The sequence below is a fragment of the Bombus fervidus genome, chromosome 4 (genome assembly GCF_041682495.2).
Source record: "Bombus fervidus isolate BK054 chromosome 4, iyBomFerv1, whole genome shotgun sequence".
Lineage (NCBI taxonomy): Eukaryota > Metazoa > Arthropoda > Insecta > Hymenoptera > Apidae > Bombus > Bombus fervidus.
In genome coordinates this window covers 10,054,077-10,073,585 of record NC_091520.1, presented here as the reverse complement: position 1 = coordinate 10,073,585, position 19,509 = coordinate 10,054,077, and the positions used below count along the sequence as shown (strand labels likewise).

General features: G+C 29.7%; 3 protein-coding genes across 7 annotated transcripts; 2 read left to right on the top strand and 1 right to left on the bottom strand.

Annotated features, from left to right (window-relative positions):
• The first annotated feature begins 4 nt into the window (after nucleotides 1-4).
• Nucleotides 5-2,577, top strand: LOC139986962 (pentatricopeptide repeat-containing protein 1, mitochondrial). Of its 2 annotated transcripts, XM_072002748.1 has the most exons (4): nucleotides 5-155; nucleotides 755-1,961; nucleotides 2,041-2,346; nucleotides 2,424-2,576. In XM_072002748.1, the coding sequence occupies exons 2-4, from the start codon at nucleotides 969-971 to the stop codon at nucleotides 2,538-2,540; spliced, it is 1,416 nt and encodes a 471-aa protein (XP_071858849.1). In that variant the 5' UTR covers nucleotides 5-155; nucleotides 755-968; the 3' UTR covers nucleotides 2,541-2,576. The 2 variants fall into 2 exon arrangements, with proteins under 2 accessions (XP_071858849.1, XP_071858848.1); XM_072002747.1 differs by lacking the exon at nucleotides 5-155 and having other exon boundaries at nucleotides 441-1,961; nucleotides 2,424-2,577.
• On the bottom strand, nucleotides 1,188-8,343 carry Vir (VIR_N domain-containing protein). The gene is made up of 6 exons (XM_072002724.1): nucleotides 8,205-8,343; nucleotides 7,574-7,670; nucleotides 7,389-7,501; nucleotides 6,937-7,300; nucleotides 3,160-6,808; nucleotides 1,188-3,068 (listed from the first exon to the last, which is right to left on the bottom strand). The coding sequence occupies exons 2-6, from the start codon at nucleotides 7,625-7,627 to the stop codon at nucleotides 2,776-2,778; spliced, it is 4,473 nt and encodes a 1,490-aa protein (XP_071858825.1). The 5' UTR covers nucleotides 7,628-7,670; nucleotides 8,205-8,343; the 3' UTR covers nucleotides 1,188-2,775.
• Nucleotides 8,322-18,982, top strand: Svil (Supervillin). 4 transcript variants are annotated; one of them, XM_072002711.1, is made up of 27 exons: nucleotides 8,322-8,463; nucleotides 8,937-9,119; nucleotides 9,291-9,449; nucleotides 9,549-9,637; nucleotides 9,715-9,844; nucleotides 9,921-10,152; nucleotides 10,238-11,641; nucleotides 12,384-13,096; nucleotides 13,174-13,379; nucleotides 13,463-13,544; nucleotides 13,650-13,803; nucleotides 14,092-14,347; nucleotides 14,428-14,704; nucleotides 14,787-14,885; nucleotides 14,975-15,143; nucleotides 15,220-15,377; nucleotides 15,450-15,893; nucleotides 15,966-16,117; nucleotides 16,339-16,800; nucleotides 16,892-17,042; nucleotides 17,164-17,315; nucleotides 17,385-17,657; nucleotides 17,776-17,899; nucleotides 17,975-18,169; nucleotides 18,246-18,520; nucleotides 18,583-18,738; nucleotides 18,819-18,982. In XM_072002711.1, the coding sequence occupies exons 2-27, from the start codon at nucleotides 8,939-8,941 to the stop codon at nucleotides 18,903-18,905; spliced, it is 6,780 nt and encodes a 2,259-aa protein (XP_071858812.1). In that variant the 5' UTR covers nucleotides 8,322-8,463; nucleotides 8,937-8,938; the 3' UTR covers nucleotides 18,906-18,982. The 4 variants fall into 4 exon arrangements, with proteins under 4 accessions (XP_071858812.1, XP_071858811.1, XP_071858809.1 ...); XM_072002709.1 differs by adding an exon at nucleotides 8,666-8,867 and having other exon boundaries at nucleotides 8,330-8,463; nucleotides 13,463-13,803; XM_072002710.1 differs by having other exon boundaries at nucleotides 12,384-13,081; nucleotides 13,463-13,803.
• Nucleotides 18,983-19,509: the final 527 nt, after the last annotated feature.

The window sequence follows — 19,509 nt, the reverse complement described above, 5'->3', positions numbered from 1 at the left end:
TACTGGCTTTACTACTGTACCGTTATGATTAGTTGTGAGGTTGTAGTTGTACGTTGTATCTGGTTGTATGTAGCGCTAGTGTGCCATTTTATTATAACTAAACAATGGTAATTAAATAATTGAAATATTTATTATTTTCTATGTAACATATGAATGTAAGTAGATTAATGTAATATTTTATAATTTAACTTTTTAATATATATAAATATATCTCATAACCTTTATTTCGAAATTTTTCTTTCATCTTTCATAGTAATAAGAAGAGAAATTCTCCCTCTGATAATAATAAAATACTATTATAATTTTCCTTTTTTTTATAGAAAGAAAAAATATATAGGAATATGTTTTAATTACTATATAATATTTATATTTTAGATATTTATTTTCGAAATAACAACCATTAAAACTAATAGAACTAAAAGACATAAGATAATAGAAGGAAATATCTTATGGTATGGTATCTAGCTTAAACATATTAACTGAGGCATTTAACTAACTTGTTAATTATGTTTTCTTTAAAAAGAAATTGTTTTCCTAAAGCAGAAACTATTATAGATTATGTAAATGATCTACATTACTACATTAAACAAACGAAACAATTCTTACAAATATGTAATTATATTAATTACAACAATAATAGAGTACATTCATGGTTATGTTATGATAAAAACCAATTTGGTGAAAAATATACCTTAGATGCACTAAATAAAGGTAGTCTTTCATACTTCTCAATTTATAATAACAAATTTTGTAGAACATTGTCAGAAGATATTAATATATTTGGAAATCTTTCATATGAGGAATATGAAAAAATTGAATTGGATAAAGCAGAAAAAAAAGAAAAAAAATTTGCAGAAAAAGTTATACCTCCAAAGAGACAAAGATTAAGTTATAGAGAATATTGTTTACTTATTAAATCTCATTTACGTAATAAAAATTTACAATTGGCTCTAAACGTATTAGACATAATGAAAGAAAGTGGTAATAAACCTAATTTATATATATATAGACTATTACTTTCTGGTTTTGCTAAACAAGGTGATGTTGAACAATGTTTTAAATTATTTAAAAAAATAAAAGAAAGGGGTTCAACTCCTAATGCAAATGTGTATACTAGTTTACTTAAAGCTTGTGCTGAAACAAATGATACACAAAAAGCATTAGATCGCTTGTCATTTTTACGAGAATATTTTTATAAGAAAAACATAGATTTGTCTGATATACATTACGCAACTCTCATTAGAGCATATAGTTGTCATAAACAAATGTTGACTGCTTTTGAAATAGCAGATGAAGCAAAGGATAAAGGCATTTTTACACAGGATATAATTGCTGCTTTGTTTCATGCAATAATCAATGATAAAGAAAATGGACTAAAATATGGTTTAGTTTTGTGGCATAAGATGAGAATAAGTAAAATAAAGCCAACTATATTTCATTATAATCTTCTTTTAAGGACAATCAGAGATACAAAATTTGGTGATTTAAAAGTAAATGATATTATAGTACCAAAATTTATAGAAACTCAAATTCAACTCAGTGAAACAGGAAGGCCAGATTTATTAGATTTTCCACCAGTATTAACTACTTCACTTACTTTAGTACTTAGGAAGAATAATTATTTTATCTCAAATAATAGAGATTCTAGACAACAACAAGAGCTAAATATAAATACAATTGATAACAATTCACTATTAAACCTAAATTTAAATGACATATTACAAGAAAATCGATTAATCTTATTTGGTGGAATTGAAAAATTATTAAAACGTATGAAAGATGATAATGTGCAACCTGATACAAAGACAGTAACATTAATCTTGGATTTAATCCCACCTACAATAGAATCAGAAAAATCTTTTTTTAGATATATTGCTAAAAATAAACTAAAAGTTGATATAACTTCTTTTAATATGCTTATTAAAAGGAGATGTTTAAGAAAACAATATAAAGCTGCTAAAGTAAGTAGTTATAATTTAATCAAATATATTCTTAGTAAGTAATATGTAAATAATATCAATTATTTATATTACATTATAGGAAGTACTCAATGATATTCAATTTCATCATTTGATACCAAATATTATTACATTTGGAGTATTAGCTATTGGATGCAAAATGTACAAGGATGGAAGAGAACTTTTAGAACAAATGGATACCATTGGCTATGCACCAAATTATGTGATTTTAGAAACATTAATATTCAATGCATGTAGTGTTAAAAAGTTTACTTATGTGTTATATTTAATGGACTATATATTGAAGAATAGAATTGAACCATCGCAACAAATATTGAGTACTTTAAAAAAATTCGATGAATTGATATTGCAAATTATTAAAAATGAGGTATATAAATTATTTTTAAAATGACTGAAATATGTATAATTCATAATGATCTATTTTAATATTTACTAATATTTTAGGATAAATACAAGTATAAAGCAATTAAAGAAATTATGAAAGATTATAACAACTTTAAAATAAAATATGAAAATTGGAAAAAGAAAGTGCAAAGTGATATTCTTGAAATATCAAAATGAATCTTTCTTTTGTTTATAATTTGGATTCATATTAACTTGAAATAGTTATATCATTGTAAAATAAAATTTATACATAAACAAATATTTCTACATGTTTTCATTTTATACCAATGTATACAGATAATTATTTTTAGTAGTACTTAAAATAATTAAATTGGTCTATCTAATATAGCAATACTCACCTTTTTTTCTAAAGATATCAAATCATTAATGAACATTAGAATTCTGAAGCAAATTAACGAAGATAAGAAGGACGAGTTTCTTGCGTCCAAGGACGACTCCTTGTTCCTGTGTTAATTGCCCGTGAAGGACATGTGCCACGAATGCTAAGTTTATTATATCCTGTAGGTCCAGTTGGTTGTGCTCCACATGTTTCTAATGCTACAAAATCATCTACATGAAGGGAAGGTGGTCGTGAAGTATTTGGTGGTCTTGATCTAAATGGATCTGCTCCTCTGCCTACACTTCCCACTACTGGTCCTCCTCTTAAAGAATTAGTGAATTGTGTTCGACCTCGCATAGGTGTAACTGTAAAGGAAAGTTTTTTAATTAAATTTTTACCAATTTTGCGCCAATACAAATAATTACAACAAACATATAACAAATATGTGCAATTTACCGAATGGTTGTTTTACTTTAGAAACAGGAGATGTTGTTTGTTTTTGTACATCTCTAGTTTCTTGATCATCAGTTTGAGCTTTTGATTGTAATGGTTGTGTAGCATCATCAGGTGGGGTTTTAGAACATAAATTTTGTGCTTCTGTTAGTAAATTAAAGTCGGTAGGAAGCAGTTCAGCTGCTAGCGCCAATAAATCTACTGTATTTTCATTTGATGCTTGACTTGGACACATAAATGTAAATTTCTTTGGCCGTTTAGAAGCAAAATCTGGAGTACCCAAACATCGTTGAGAAAATTGATTCAATAGAGCTTCAGGAGTTGGCAATAATGGCTCTAACATTTCTGGAATTGGTTCTTTTTCTTCTTTATCTTCTGCAGATTTTAAGATTTCAACTAATTCTTGTGCACGTTTTATCTTTTCCAAAGGATGATCATTCTTATCCCATAATATTAAAGCTGCTAATTGTTGTATACGTAAATACAAAGATCTTCCTTGTGATTCAGATGCAATTAAATTTTCTAAAAACATTATAGTTAAATCTATAACAGGTTGAGCTTCTGGATCTTCAAATACCAAAATGTGGTCTAATAATGACCGTAATGCATCAGGATTGTTTTCTAAACAACTTTTTACATGATATAAACCATAATTATGACTAATAAGAGACAAAAGTATACGAAGTGTACTTTGTAATATATCGGGTTCGAATTTTGTGCTAGTTGCTAATATATCAATTAATACAGCTAAAATAGATAAAAGTGGTTCTTTACTTGGTACTGAATGAGTGAGTCTTTTTTCAAATGGTTCATTGACATCTTCTTGCATAAGACTTAGTGTACAATCACACAATGTTTCAAAGATATCTAAAATTTCATATTGCATCCTAATATCGTTTGTATTTTTAAGTGCAGTGCACATCATTTCAATAACAGGTGGATATTTTTGGTCAGATTTAACTTGTGCTCTAGATGCAGGACTAGTTAAAGTTAACAAAGTAGCCTTCATAGGTGCATGTCTTGCAAGTTCACTAAGTAAAGCAAGAATTAAAACATTACTTTCTAGTGGTGTAGCAGCTATTACACCATCTAATAAACATCTACCTACGAGTAGTGCTGTAGGTGCTGCTAAATCACTTAATTGCTTGCATACTTTTGAGAGAAGAATTAATAAATCTTTATTCCAACTGGCACAAAGCAATCGTAATGTTTCAGTTAAATTATTAGCTTGTGCCTGCAAATGTGCAGACCATAGTTTTCTAAGACCTAAAACTCGGGTAGCATCTTCAGTCAGCATTGTTTGTTTTGAAGTTAAAACAGGTGGTAATAAACGTGTTAAAAGTTTCAAGCCTGGTATAAAATTACATGGGCTTAGAGAAACCATCTTGAGAACTTCGCCTAACATTTGAGTCCATAATGATTTTGCTACATTTCCAGATCCATCTGAATCCACAGCCTGTGTGAATACTAAGAGTGTCCCTACTATTTCCTCAGACAAAGTTTGAACAATTCGAATAGGAGGAATAGCTTCTACTAATGAATAAACACCAAGTAATGGTATTACAGCTGTTAGATCTTTGAAATCTGTAGCCATACACTTCACAAGACGTTCCAATAATGCTCTTGTTAATCTCACACATGGAAGAAGTAATGCAACCAATGCTAAGCCTCTTCTGCCTGTAAGAGCTGCACGATGTAAAAATGGTTGTTCATAGAATTCTGAAATATTTGCCATAACTGCAATAAGAGCTGTCAAACCATCAGCAGCAAACAATTGAGTTAGTGCATTCCTGTATTTTAATTCAATATAAGGTTCCATTGGATCCACATCATTATTTGAAGGAAAGACAAGATAATATAAAATTCTACATGCTGTAATTAATTGTCCTGGAAGAGAGGCTGCTTTATCTGCATTTTTTCTAATGCATGCAACAAGTGGTGAGACATCCCCATAATTCCAATGAGATGGCTGCGCTGCTGTTGTCAGATATGATGTAACATCTTTCAATACAGCTTGCGTTCGTGATTTTTCTAAAATAATTCCAGCGCGATTTTGAAATACCTCTATTCGGTCAGAATAGCGAATTGTTGCTGATATAATTTCTGCAGAGAATTCACACAAATGTGAGTCAGAAAGATAAGGGATTAAAATTTCAATAAATTCTCCTTTAGAAAGTACTGTTATTACAGCTTGTAAACCTTCAGGAAATATTAAGAAAGAATGAAGTTTTTTTAAAGTCATCCAGTCCGAAGGTTGATATTTCAAATGTAATAAACATTGTACAACTTGAAGACGCCAAGCTAAGACCAATCCTGCACCAGGTAAATCACATTTCAAAGCTTTTAAAATTAATTTGGTAACTTCTGGTTCTTTTAATAAATATAATAAGCCTTCTTTTGTATCAGAAATACGTAAGAGGAAACGTCGAGTAGCTTTAATTAAATTTAAATCTGATTTTGGAGAAGTAAGAGCAAATAGAATATGATATAAAAGTTTATGATATTCAAAATATGCTATCAGATGACACCGGGGATTTCGATTATGCTCCCGTTCAAATTCCATTTGTACTCCAGCTGGAAGTTGCCGTTTTGGTTGAGCCATTAATGTAGGTGAACATATATATGTATTTGTTAATTCAGTAATAGCCAACTCATCAATTTCTTTCATTTCATCAAGAAATTCATATGTGTGAACTTTCCTTAATAAGGAACTTAAAGCATATTTTAATCTTGCTAACTTTGCTGTATCTAACATCATTAAAGCGTTTTTATATAAATTACTTTTTGATATAAGAAATTCTCGAACAATTATTGGACTTATTAATGCAGCATCCAATGTACGAAGAGCGGAAAGTTTCACAGGAAGTGCTACATTTTCACGCATACATAACGCTAATAATTTATAAGGTGCATCTACTTTTAATAGAATATCTGGACCTTGTGGAAGTTTACATAAAGTTTCTGCTAATCGTACACCAACTTTAACATGGCGAACTTTGTAAGCTGGTTGAGGTTGAGCACATGCAAGATCCATATCTAAACCAGCATTTACGATATTAGTCAAATCATTAAAATCCGTATTATTCAAATGAAAAGGACTAAGTATTGCGCATAAAGATTCGCAATTATGAACAAATGCCTCTTTTTCTTGACCTGAAGCATTATTAAAATGTAAAACTGACTTTGATATAGATTGAAATATTTCATGAATCTTATCCAGCATTTCTTTGTTAATGTGGCATTCTTCAACAACATTCGATGATTCTTCTAATTCAAACAGATCAGGTGGTGTTATGGAATAAATATTATTTAGCTGAATATTTTCACATTCATATTCTACAGTAGGTGGTATATCATCTGCCATTATATCTTCATCAGATAATATAGGCTCAAAAGGTTCTCCAGTTTCTTGTTCACCACCATCCTGTTCTGCTTCTTCTTCTTCAGCCGATATACTTTCAGGACTTAATGAAACTAAAGATTCAGAAGGTGGTGAAGAAGGACGTTTCGTAGATTTTAAAGTGCTGTTTGTAGCATCTTCTTCCCAATGTCCCATTTCTGTCTTTCCAGTATCTGATGTTGAATTTCTAGATGATTCTACTATTTGAATTGGTTGTATAGGAGGAGGGGGCGTTGCCGCTACACATGTTTCCTATAAATTCCATATAAGTCTTTTACGATTATTATTCCCAAATTAAGTCTTATAAATTTATAAATATATGTGTGCATACGTGCCTAATTTATATATACGCGTATATATACATATATATAATAACTTACATTTGAGTTTGTTTGTGCTTGATTTTCATAGTACCAATCAGATTGTTGCTCTGAAATTTGAGTAGTATTTTCTACAACTTCTTCCAACCCACTGACACAAGCTGCAGAACCAGCAGCCGAACTAACAACTTCTTGTGGATTATTTAAAGATTTTGTTAATGTTCCATATACTGCTAAAGTAATGGTAGTATACCAGCCTCTTAATACCAATCCATCTGTTGGTATTTGTTTTCTTTCACATTCTAATTGAATATGAATATTTTGCTTATATTCCAACTCCCCAAGTGATTCAAATGTAGAAGCACCAGGTTTACTTAAATCATTTACAAAAAATTCAATTTCAAACTGAGATGGATTTGTAGCCCTAACATACATAAAAGAAAAAGAATAATTTATTTAAAAGAAAATCATTTTTTATCATGATATATAACTTTTATGAAATTACTCAATACCCTAAACGAACACCTCCAGGAAAATCAGCTTGTACTCTAGCACCTAATGGAATAATTCTAACTTCACTTATATAAACAGGTTTTGGAAATTGTACTAAATCTAGATTAAGCTCCTGAAATAAATAAATAGTTTTATTGAAATTATTATATTATACTTGAAACAAACAAAATAACCTAACACTTACTTCAGAAATATCATGTGAAAAGGTATCAAAGAATAATAATTCTGTATTGTCCATGTTTCAATTATTTCAACATAAAGTGGTTTGAAATATCATTTTCCTATAAAAAGATCAAAATTATGACTATACTATGTATTTGACACAATAAATACTTCAAATATTTGTTACTATTTTCTTCAATTATTGCATAATGAAATTACATTCTATTTGAATATTCGGACATTTAATTGTAAACAAAACATTAATACTTACAACATGATTTATATAAAATTATAAAATTTATATAAAACTAATGTTTTAAAATCATTCTGAAAATGACATTTTCAATAAATTACGTATACAATGTTTGTATACATAATTCCAATTTCAATGTTCGACTTATATTATGGAATATTTTTTCTTACATTAATTAAAGGATATTAAAACGTATAGCAGTAAAAGGAAGTAGACAAATTTTAAGTTTTTAAAAAATTTGAGTATTTTCCATTGAATTATACACGTGTTATCTTTTATTCTTTTATAACAATATATATTTATTTAATTCAAGTAACGCCATCTGGTTTCACTTAATATCTACCTTCGGTTTCATTCGTTCTACTTCGTTATGAGTGAGAGAAATTGTAATGACTAATACCTGTGCAATCTTTCCTGCGAACAAATTTTTCTTTCCGTTGTAAAATTTTTGTCTACAATAAAACTTGAATTTCACATATTTTGTATATTTGCCCGATTTTAATGGGTGCTTTTTATATGTATTTTATAAGTAGTACTTATTGAATAGCTGTGATAACGACATAACTGATCTGCGTCACTGGTTGCGTTCTTGATTATTTGTAAATTTGTTTTTTGAAATCGTGATACAGCTGCAATGAAACAAAAGTTATATTAGATCAGTAAGTGTGAGGAGAGTTTTTGTTATAATTCATACTGTATAACATTAGAACATTGTAAACATTTTAAATATCATTATTAAATTTATCAAATATAGAGTTATCTTTTTCCAATAAGAATCTTTCGTATTATATTTTGTAACAATATGTATGGTTAAATTTCAGTTTTGAAACAAGTGAAAATTTTTGTTAACATTATTTTTAGATTCAAAACTATGTATACATATGTTCTAAACTGATAAGGAATAAACGAATTACTGTTAAAACGTTTGCGATTATTATTTTTATTTATTAAAATATATAATATTATTATATTATCAAAAATTACAAAAATTTTTAATTTTATATTTATATTTATCTCCTATATGACCTATACTTTTGGATCTCAAGAAATTAAATATGTTTGTGTATGTATAATTAAGTAATAATAAGAAGCATCTTTAAAAATATTAGATGTAATAACTATTTGCTTTTAGGAATGGTAGCTGCTGGAGCCACAGTTTTAATGGCAACCAGTGAAGGAACTTCAAATAAAACACAAAATAATTCCACACAATATGAAAATCATAATATTTGTTGTCACTATAATGAAGTACATAATAATCAGCAAAATTCAGAATGTCCAATTAAAAAGAATATAACACCTTGTAACATAAATAGTAAGTATTTTAAATAATAGTAAATATAGTTCATATATTTTTAATTCTCTCAATAAGTTCTATATTATATATTATTGGTACAAAAAAACAATTGCCAAAAAGTACAGTTTTTAGGATATATGTAATGTACTTCAGTTTGATATCAACAATTATCAATGTTTTCTGTAATAGAGAATAAAAGTCGTAGCCCCATGTTGGAAAAAAATAGTCGTTTGATTTCAAGATCGGAAAATAAGGAGAGTAGTAAGAATCTTACATTATATAAAACGGCATCAGTTCGTGAAACAAAAGCTTCTAGATTACGAGCTGCCTCCATTATATCACCTAATGGTAAGTTACATATTATAGCCATTTTATATAGATTGATATAATTTAATATCTGCATATGTATGTGCTTCATAATTTATAGTAATTACTGCATTTATATAGGTGGAACAGTGTTATCAAGAAGATTAGGTATGTCAGAAAATTCTACACCCTTGGGCCTCCAACCTAGTACTAGTTTATCAGTTAAAGATGTGAGTTATCATATCTACTGTGATTATAGAATATAGATATATTAATATATTATACAATACCTAACAATAATATGCAGGAACATCCAATATCAAGTAATAGTAGTATTACAAATTCGCCAAGAGAAAGGGATAAAAGTTATAAAAGAAAATCATATTTAAATCGGTCACTTAATATGGAAACAGCAACAGGAGATCGTTCAAATCAATGTAAGTAATTTAAGAAGATTTATTTTTTTCTTTACTAAAAACTTTACTTTATTAAAAATTTTTGTATATGTTTTAGCTGAATGTAATATTAGACAAACTAGAAGACAATCAAATAAACAAGGCTACATATCTGATACAATATCTACTTCATATTCTAGTAATCAACATCAAACAACTAATCTAAGTAAAAAACCTTTTGACTCAAAAATCACTTGCCCGAAAGTTAAAGAAAATTGTTCAAAAACTTATACATTGCCTTCACTGAATTCTCCTGCAAACAGTAAACATTCAAATATACAACGAACTAGGTAGTTCTGTTTGTTAATATTTTTATGGTATAGCTTTTATAATTTACACTAATATTTGAAATCGTTATATAATTTAATTTTGCAGTAGTGGCGGACATAGTGATTCAGAAGTTTCGCGAAGAGTTGACGCATTAACAGCGTTAACAAAATCTGCAATAGAACGCGTAGAAAGGCTTAAATCACAGTCAAATTTGCCAACAAATTATGGATTACGATTGGAAAATCGTTCATCTAATACTCCATGTCAAGTCACGGAAAACAGTACGAATAATACGCGTGCATTGCAATTATCTCCAAGAAAAAGTTCTATTTTAAAAAAATCAAATGATGAACATTCTCAAGATGGATCTTTAAGTCATCAACACACACCGGTTTCAATTCTTAAACATAAGATGTCTGATATTGATACAGGCCAAAATATATCTACCATTGTGAATCATACAATTCTGCCTGTAACATTTTCACCATCTGTTAGGGAACTAACACATAAAAAACATGGTATTTTAAAAAAGCGCAGTAGTTTGGATGAAAGTGAAATACTTCGACGGCGGAGTTGTTCACCCGATATTTCGTCTACTGACAATACTTATTCTGAATTCAGGCCGATATTAAAAAATCAAAGGCGATCATCTTTGGATGAAATTATTAAAAGGGATCAGAGTCCAGATCCTCAGCCTACTTCAATATTAAAACGAAAATCATCTAGAGAAGATGATAGAGAAGATCGTCAGGTTGGTTCTGCAGAACCACAAGGTATACTTAAAAGAAAATCTACGAATAGTCAACGAATGACTATTGTTAATCATCATGTGACGATTACAATGGATGCAACAAACGTCACTGGTCCGGAAATACTTGATAGTTCTGAAGTAAGGCCAATCCTAAAGAAAAAGCATAGTAGAGAAGAATCATTTGGTAGTGACCCACCATCTTTAGAACCACGACCAATACTAAAAAAGAAATCCAGTACAGAATCGGATGAACATGACGATAAACCTAAAAAGACTATTTTGAAATGTACGCGAAAAAATTCACAAGATGAATGTAACTATGAGACAGAATTGACTTCGCCAAAAAAATTGTCAATGCTTAGAAATCGTACGTTACAAAATAGAACAAGTGGAGTGTTGGAGAATGATGCTGTACGACCTATATTAAAGCAACCTGGCAATAGGGACAACGAATCGCGAGTCCGTTTAAACTTATATGATGAAACAGTCATTAGTGATGATATATGTACAGAACCAACAAATTTATTTTTGCGGAAAAGAGCACAATCTGTGGGTCATATACAATATTCTAATATTCCTAATGAATTCACTGGTGTACTTAACAAACGAAGATCTCTTGAGTTAATATCTGTAGGTGCTATATCAGAAGAAAAATCACAAGTGAAGTTAACAACCAGTAACATCTATTTAAAAGCAGCTCCTTCCCTAGATGATAAGAGTGCCAAGACTTCTATTATTCCTTGTGACAAATTGTACAGGTAATATTAAAGAATTAAGCTATCATCATTTATAATAGGGATTACTTTTTATGAAATTAAGGATTATATTTTTCAAATATATCTTTTATATCTATTTATATTATTTATATCTAGAAAACAACAATTGTTGGGATTTTGTTATGCTAAAGGTTTCATTAAAATATATCCTATAATTTTTATCAACTTATTATTTGTATCAATGTGATATGTATATATAGTATTCTGTAGCATATACATTTGTTTATGTATTTAGTCTGTATAGTAATATGTAACTTTGGCAAGACGTTGAATCTGTGCCAAGTTTAATTATAGATCACCTAGCAATTCTAAAAGCTACAGAAAACAGAGAATCAGAGCATGCACACAACCTGTATGTCCATCTAAAAGTTACTTCTGATTTAAGATAGTACTTTAGATTTTTATTTTTTTTTCTCAAACACTACTCAAAACTTACAAAAGGTATTAAATTTAAGGTGTTTTTCTGTTTTCTATTTACTTGTATGAAGTGTATGCATAAACCAAAGTATGGATTACTAAAGTAAAAAAGATTTATAAGTTTTAGTAACAAGTACTTATTAAGTCTTCTTGTGTGTATACATCTAGACTATAAGTCACAACATTTTTGCACTGTAAGGCTTAAAATAATATTGTTTTTAAATTTTATAACAATTTATGTAAATCACATATCCTTGTTTTGAATTGTAGAAAATATATAACAAAATAATAATGCGTTTAATTGTAGCACAACAAAAGAGAAATTCACAGACAAGGAAAAGCAAACTGTCATAGTATTTGAAAGCAAAGAAGGAAATAAAGTGATTTCAGATGGACCTGTAGATAACAATATTGATAATAGTACTCCAGTTTCCATTAGAATGAGTGATAAAGAGGGTTTAAATAATGAAATACTGTGTGTGAAAGAAAAAGCAGATGATGGAAACATCCAAGAAAGTAATAGTGTACATCGCAGCAACAGTGTTTCCAAAATGACATTGCATTTTAAAACTTTACACGAAAAGGCAAATTCTAAGGAAAAGGATGGCATGTCTCAAAAAACACCGAATAAAGGTTCATATGGTGTACAACGATATAGAGATCGAAAGAATCAAGGAAATGATAGATTTAACACACAACCAATAACTTTTCAAGAAGTGCAGGAAGCAGTTCTACAAAATCAACGCAATGTCACATCAGTTAAAAAATCAAGTTTGGCAGAAACTACAACTGATGATGAATTTGATCCTTCTAAATTAAGTTTGGCAGAACGAGTGCGTTTGTTCAATCAAAAAATTGATACCGAAAAAAGTTCAGTATCAAATACCATGCCATTAGAAAGATATTCACGCAGACGGCCAGCTGCTCGTTATAAAACACAACCAGTTACATCCGAAGAAGTCGAAGTAGCATCTCGAATATCTCCATTAAATACTATTAATCAATGTTTGTTAAATACTAGTAAATTTTGTATGTTTATTATGAAACATAATTTGTATAATATAAATTACCAATATTTTAATTATTTCAATTTTAAGGTGATTTGCCGAAAAGCATTTTAAAACCTGTTGCGTTACAAGCGCATAATTCGTCGCAAACAAAAAATCTTGAACTCGAAGGAATGAAATTAATAAAATCTGTACTTAAAAAAGAATCTGAAGAACTAGAACAACGGACATCTGAAAGTTGTGATATTTCATCGCGTTTTAAATTAAAACCTAATTTAAAATTGGAAGAAAATCAGGTAAATAGTAATATTTGGCTAGGAAAGATAAATGATTTAATATGAATATGGACTTTAGTTTTGATATAAACTGTTATATACAGACAGGGAGCATAATGGAAAATAATTATCCAACGCAATATGGTTTGAGTTGTGCCTATAGTGAAAAAGATAACCATATAGAAGGTAGGCAACATAAAATTAAACAAAAGTATACAGTGCCTTTTCACAAATATAGTACTCAGGATGAATTAAATAGAACAAAAATCAAATCTGCATTAAATAACATAGATAATGTTCAAACTGTAATTGCTACATCTAAGAAATACGAAGAAACTCTTCAAACATCTGGAGGTGAGACATTCTCTGTAAGTCATGAAACATGTAACATAAAAGCTGAAGCTGCATCTCCTTATCGTCATCCTATTTTTTCAAAACAAACCAGGTAACAGATTTTATATTTATCTATTTATAAAAACTATATTAAATGAAATATAATTCTATATTAATATAAATATAAATATATTTTTAATGTTAGATAGTAATAAGGCTTATAGAAGTTGCATAAATAATCAAAAAATTTGCTACACTTTGTAGTAGAATATATTTTATCAAATGTGGCTTTTACCTGATGTCGAACCTTGTATTTATTGTTTCAACTACTGATAAGATTACATTATGTAAAAAAGCATGAATGTAAATGTATATATGTATTACAATTAACTACTTATAGGTGTACTTCATTGTCAAAGAGCGTTAGTCATCACGCGATTAGCAACAAAACCAATGAATGTGAGTCAAATAGTGCAATAATACCAAAGCATGGTGTACATCTTCCAGAACTATGTCGTAGCGCAACGCAAGCAATACCGACAATAGATACTAATGATGGCCCAAGTATGAGTATTGCAGAACGACTAGCTGCGCTACAACGTAGCGGAAATACAAACTGGAAACGACGTATAGCTTCTGAATCATCTAATTCAGTGGTAAATGACATTAAATTAATTTTATTGCAAAATCAGAGCATATTGCATTATTTACTACGAGTAATTAAAATTGATATTAGGATGGAGTATGTTCCAATTCATTGAATAAGGAAGAACTGAGTATCAAACAAGGAGTACTTGCAGATTGTCTTGGAAAGTTAGAATCTGCAACAGAAGGTTGGAAGAAAAGAATAGCAGCTCCAGATGTAACAAAGTTTACAGTAGCTGGTAAAATGAAGGTAGAACAATTGGAAAACCTAGATCCAGGATCATCATCTCCGCTTATTGAAGCTACAGGAAATATTATAGATAGAAAGAAAAAAACCCCTCGTCCTGAACGATTTAGAGCAAAAAAAGGTAATATTATTTAAGATATTTTCAACGTTTCTAAACATAAATCTCTAAGTAGGGTATTAAGAATGTCATCATTTATTTTCAGGATATATGAAAGATGCTGTATCTACTCCAACTAGTCCAAATAAAGATTCATGTATTAAATTACGAGGAAGTTTCTCTGAACCTGCAAGCGATGACAGTGGTTAGTGAATAGTTATTTTAGGAGTTATATTAGAGTTATATTAGAGTTTTTCTTTCACCATTAACATTATTTGAAAATGTATGTCATAGCTGAAGAAATGAAAACGGGGAAGAACGTATCACCTATTGTCTCAGTACCTAAAATAGACGACGAGACATTCACCTCCTTCTTTACTGGAATTTCATTAGAGAAATGCGAGGCTGAATCTGTTGATTTAAATGAAAGCGATTTCGATATGATTACATCGCAATCTGAATTGTAAGCCTTTTATTTTTTACTAATATTGTTAATCATACAGTAAGTTTTAAGTTCTCATACATTTATATTATTATAGATTAGTTCAAAAGCGAAATATACGATTAAAACGACGACGGTTTGTATCTAGAAATCCACTTAAAACACTTGCTGCTCGTACTGACTTAAAATCAGAGTATACTGAGATACGAACTGGTATTGCGGAAAAAGTAATGAAACAATTAAATATTGAAAAATGTAAGTCTTTATCGAATATTAAATAATTGATATGTGTCACTATAATATTTATGTTGTTGTACCATGTTACAGTAGCTAAAAATTCATCATTAGCTATGGAAGCTTTAGCTGGCCTAGCTTCTACTGAAGACTTTAGTAATATAACACTAAGGAATGTAACAGATACAAATATTTCTTCGAATAGATTACAGCCATACAAAGACTTGATGTTACTTTTAATTAAAGGCCGGAGACATGTACAAGTGAGATTAGTCGAGCCAGTCGCAGAAAGCATAAATAGTGGCGACAATTTTGTTCTAGTAACAAAATCAGAGGTTTATAATTACATTGGGAAATATTGTAATGTTATCGAAAAAGCACGAGGTGCAGAAATTGCATTGAGTATTCAGCAAAATAAGGATCTTGGTTGCCAAACGTTTCAAGTTATTACTATTAATGAAGATAAATTAACTTGCACCAAAAGTCAACTACAAAAATTCTGGAGCTATCTTGGTGTAGAAAATGAGAACATGGATGGTAAGCTAGTATTGTGTCATATATGATGTAACAATATCTTGTAAAACATTAATAGCATTGTATAAATAATAGTCATTGAGGGTGGACATCCTGATGAAGATGAGCTTTACGAAACATTCATGATAGATACAAATATGGTATACGAAATTAAAGATGAAGAACTGGTGCCACTTGAAAAATATTGGGGTACTATACCAAAAATTGAAATGCTCGATCCAAATAAGGTAGATATTTTAACATGATATGTAGAATGTTTCCGAAATCGTAGTATAGCTGGAAAGCACCTAATTAGAGCTTCAAATGAAAAACTTTTATTCTATATTTTCGTCTTACTTTTACACGAGAAAGCATCTCCTTTCCGATTAAATCACAGTTTCGGAAATATCTTATATATTTTTTACAGTTAATTTAATTATTTATAGTTATATATTTTTTCTTTTATAAGGTGCTAGTATTTGATTTTGGTAGCGAAATGTATATATGGAGTGGTAAAGGAGCTTCAACTGATAAAAAGAAACTTGCTACACATCTTGCTACAGAAATGTGGCAAGAAGGATATGATTATTCGGAATGCACTGTGTGCCCAATTAGTGCGGCATCTATGATTGGTAGACGCACCGTGTCAAAAATAGACTTAAAATCTGCTAAAGTCAGACCTAAATGGTGTTTACTTGCCAAATTGACACAACATGTTGAAACAATACTTTTCAGGGAAAAATTCCTTGACTGGCCAAATGTTTCTCGTATAATACGAATTCGAGGTACTAAGAGTAAAGAGAACGTTGATGGAACTGTAACTATAGAAGTGTGTAATATTAATAATTTATTAGAAGAAAATACCATTCCAGTTGATTTGGTTCTTGAAGGAACTCATTTAGGTAGAGGCACTGGTTGGTATGACGATGAGGTAATAAAAATTATTACTTAATAATATACATTAAACAATAATTACATGGTATATATACAATTCTTTAATAATTAAATACATCATTCTTCAGCAAATGAAGCAATTCATTGTTACGACAATGGGTATAAAAGTGTGGCATATTGATGAATTTTCACATAGTCTTCTGGATGATTCATCTGTTGGACAATTTTATTCTGCAGATAGTTATATTGTATATTGGATGTATTCTGTTACAGTTACCGGTAAATGTTATTACTATTTTTGACATAAATACATTTAAAAATATATACATAAATACTGATAAATATGTTATGTCTTAGTTTTATAAGTTTAGTGAGATGCATTATATTGTTTTTTATCCAGGTCGCGAGCTTAGTGGTTTACCATCAAAACATTCTGCAAAGGGACGCGATCGCTCAGTATATTTTATTTGGCAAGGGCAAAATGCATCTTTGAATGAACAAGGTGCTGCAGCGTTACTAACTATAGAATTAGATAACGATCAAGCACCTCAGGTAATTATTAACGAAGATTAGAAATATTACTCGAATTAATATTTTAAATTTATACGCACATCTTTATAGATTCGTGTAGTTCAAGGATATGAACCAGCTGCATTTCTCAATTTATTTTCTGGAGGTATGATTGTACATAGTGGCAAGAAAACGAATACAAAATGTGACGAACGATGGCGATTGTATATATGTCGTGGTACTTTAGAGTCAGAGGTGTCTTTAATAGAGATTCCTTGTAGTACTCGTCAATTACGTAGCAGAGGTTCTCTTATATTATTAGACACTAAAAATAACAAAATTTATGTATGGCATGGATCTAACTCTTTACCTCATATTAAACAGGTATTCTTATTAAATTTCGTATTATAATGAATTTTGAATAGTACAAAATATTAGATGGAATAATTCTTTTATATATATATATAAATGTTATATATATATAATGTTAACTTATATCTAGCATGCAGTTAATGCAGCAGCCAAATTAGAAAAGAATCGTCCTCAAGAAACTGGTTTAACATTTGAAGGTGATATAGAAATTTTTGAAATTGATGAAGGAATGGAACCAGAGGAATTCATTAATGGTAGGTAAAGGTTCATGTTTAGTATTAACATATTGTCACATGGAAATAATGAATAAGATATATCTTATTGCACAGCACTGGGACAAATGAACAAAAAGCTGTATGTATCATTAGAAAAGGATCAATTACAGGAACATACTCCAAGACTGTTTCATCTGTCAAGCATTTCTAAAGAATTTAAATCTGTAGAAATGTTATGTCCTCATCGTGCTTCTTTACCAACTCCATTTCCTTTTCTACAGGAAGATTTGTACCAAGTTCATCAACCAGGTAATTTATAAAATTTTATGAAGGACTAATAATACTTTTCTTAACGCATTATAAACTTATTAAATTATTATTATAGCCTTATTTTTATTGGATAACAAAAACGAGTTATGGATATGGCAAGGCTGGTGGCCTAATACCGGAGCAGAGGATCAGTCCGGTAGTAAAGCAGTTAGATGGCAAGCTGAAAGAAGAGCAGCAATGACAATGGCTATGCAGTATTGGCAAAGAATTCATCCAGAAACTAATAAATATCCGATTTATCTAGTCTGGGCTGGTCTTGAACCTTTGCAATTTATAAATCTATTTCCTACATGGACATATCGCGACGACATAGCGGAATTAAATATAGAGGTATTTTTACATTTTCTAACATTATTAAAATTATATCTTTCAAACAAATAATTTGTAATTAGGATGGTCGAAATCCTGGAGAAGTATTAACTGTAGAGAGTGAGTTGGTTCGATTAACGCAGAGTACGTATCCTCCGGCTCAATTACTACAACGACCACTACCAGAAGGAGTTGATCCTACACACCTGGAACTGTATTTATCTCAACAACATTTTCAAGTATGTTTTGTAAATTATTAGTGCTAAATGAAATCTAATAACAATTTTTTTTTTTAACAATATTTCATGTATTTTAACAGGAAATATTAGGTATGACTAAAGAAGAGTTTCAAGAACTTCCAGTTTGGAGACAAGTGAACCTTAAAAAAGAAATAGGACTTTTCTGATGAAATGTCCAGACTGCCGATCCTACAAGAAATAGCTGCCCTTGTAAAGCGATTAATAAAGTTTTTGTTAATTGTTTTATGATGTTTATAACTTCAAACTTTTTAACTTCTCGATGTATGAATTCGCGTTTAAGATATGCCTAAAGTTGCCTATCGATAAAAGAGATACTAATATTATAATGCAGTTAAAGATATTTACTACTATTTCAAATATAATATATACTACATACATACGCGCACGTATGCGTGCACGAACACAAATAGGTGATTATATATTTTTAATACATACTAAACGTAAATTGGCTTGTGAATATTTCCTTTATATTTGTATGGGCTTTATATTCAATGATAATACAATGTTTTAGAATGGCTTATTCTTACATGTGTAACATTTGTACAAGAGCGACTGTATTCTTTACAACATACTTCATGTTTTTGAACAGTATTCAATGAAATTTCTGAATGTTGCCTTGAGTCTTATTTCATAGCCCCTTATGATCCCTAAAACATCGCATACGTTAAGTTCAAGAAAGGTTATACGTTCACTTTACTTGAAAAAGTTTTTTCCCGAACTTGTGTAGAATGTTACATCATCTTATTATAT

Excerpts from the sequence above, each read along its gene's own strand:
- Svil (XM_072002708.1), top strand. The coding sequence starts at position 8,939 with ATGGTAGCTGCTGGAGCCACAGTTTTAATGGCAACCAGTGAAGGAACT. Across the intron at positions 13,804-14,091 it reads ATTTTTTCAAAACAAACCAG|GTGTACTTCATTGTCAAAGA; the intron begins GTAACAGATTTT and ends AACTACTTATAG. Across the intron at positions 15,144-15,219 it reads ATTACATCGCAATCTGAATT|ATTAGTTCAAAAGCGAAATA; the intron begins GTAAGCCTTTTA and ends ATATTATTATAG.
- Vir (XM_072002724.1), bottom strand. The coding sequence starts at position 7,627 with ATGGACAATACAGAATTATTATTCTTTGATACCTTTTCACATGATATT. Across the intron at positions 7,301-7,388 it reads CCTGGAGGTGTTCGTTTAGG|GGCTACAAATCCATCTCAGT; the intron begins GTATTGAGTAAT and ends TATGTATGTTAG. Across the intron at positions 6,809-6,936 it reads AAGCACAAACAAACTCAAAT|GAAACATGTGTAGCGGCAAC; the intron begins GTAAGTTATTAT and ends TGGAATTTATAG.
- LOC139986962 (XM_072002747.1), top strand. The coding sequence starts at position 507 with ATGTTTTCTTTAAAAAGAAATTGTTTTCCTAAAGCAGAAACTATTATA. Across the intron at positions 1,962-2,040 it reads AACAATATAAAGCTGCTAAA|GAAGTACTCAATGATATTCA; the intron begins GTAAGTAGTTAT and ends ATTACATTATAG. Across the intron at positions 2,347-2,423 it reads TGCAAATTATTAAAAATGAG|GATAAATACAAGTATAAAGC; the intron begins GTATATAAATTA and ends CTAATATTTTAG.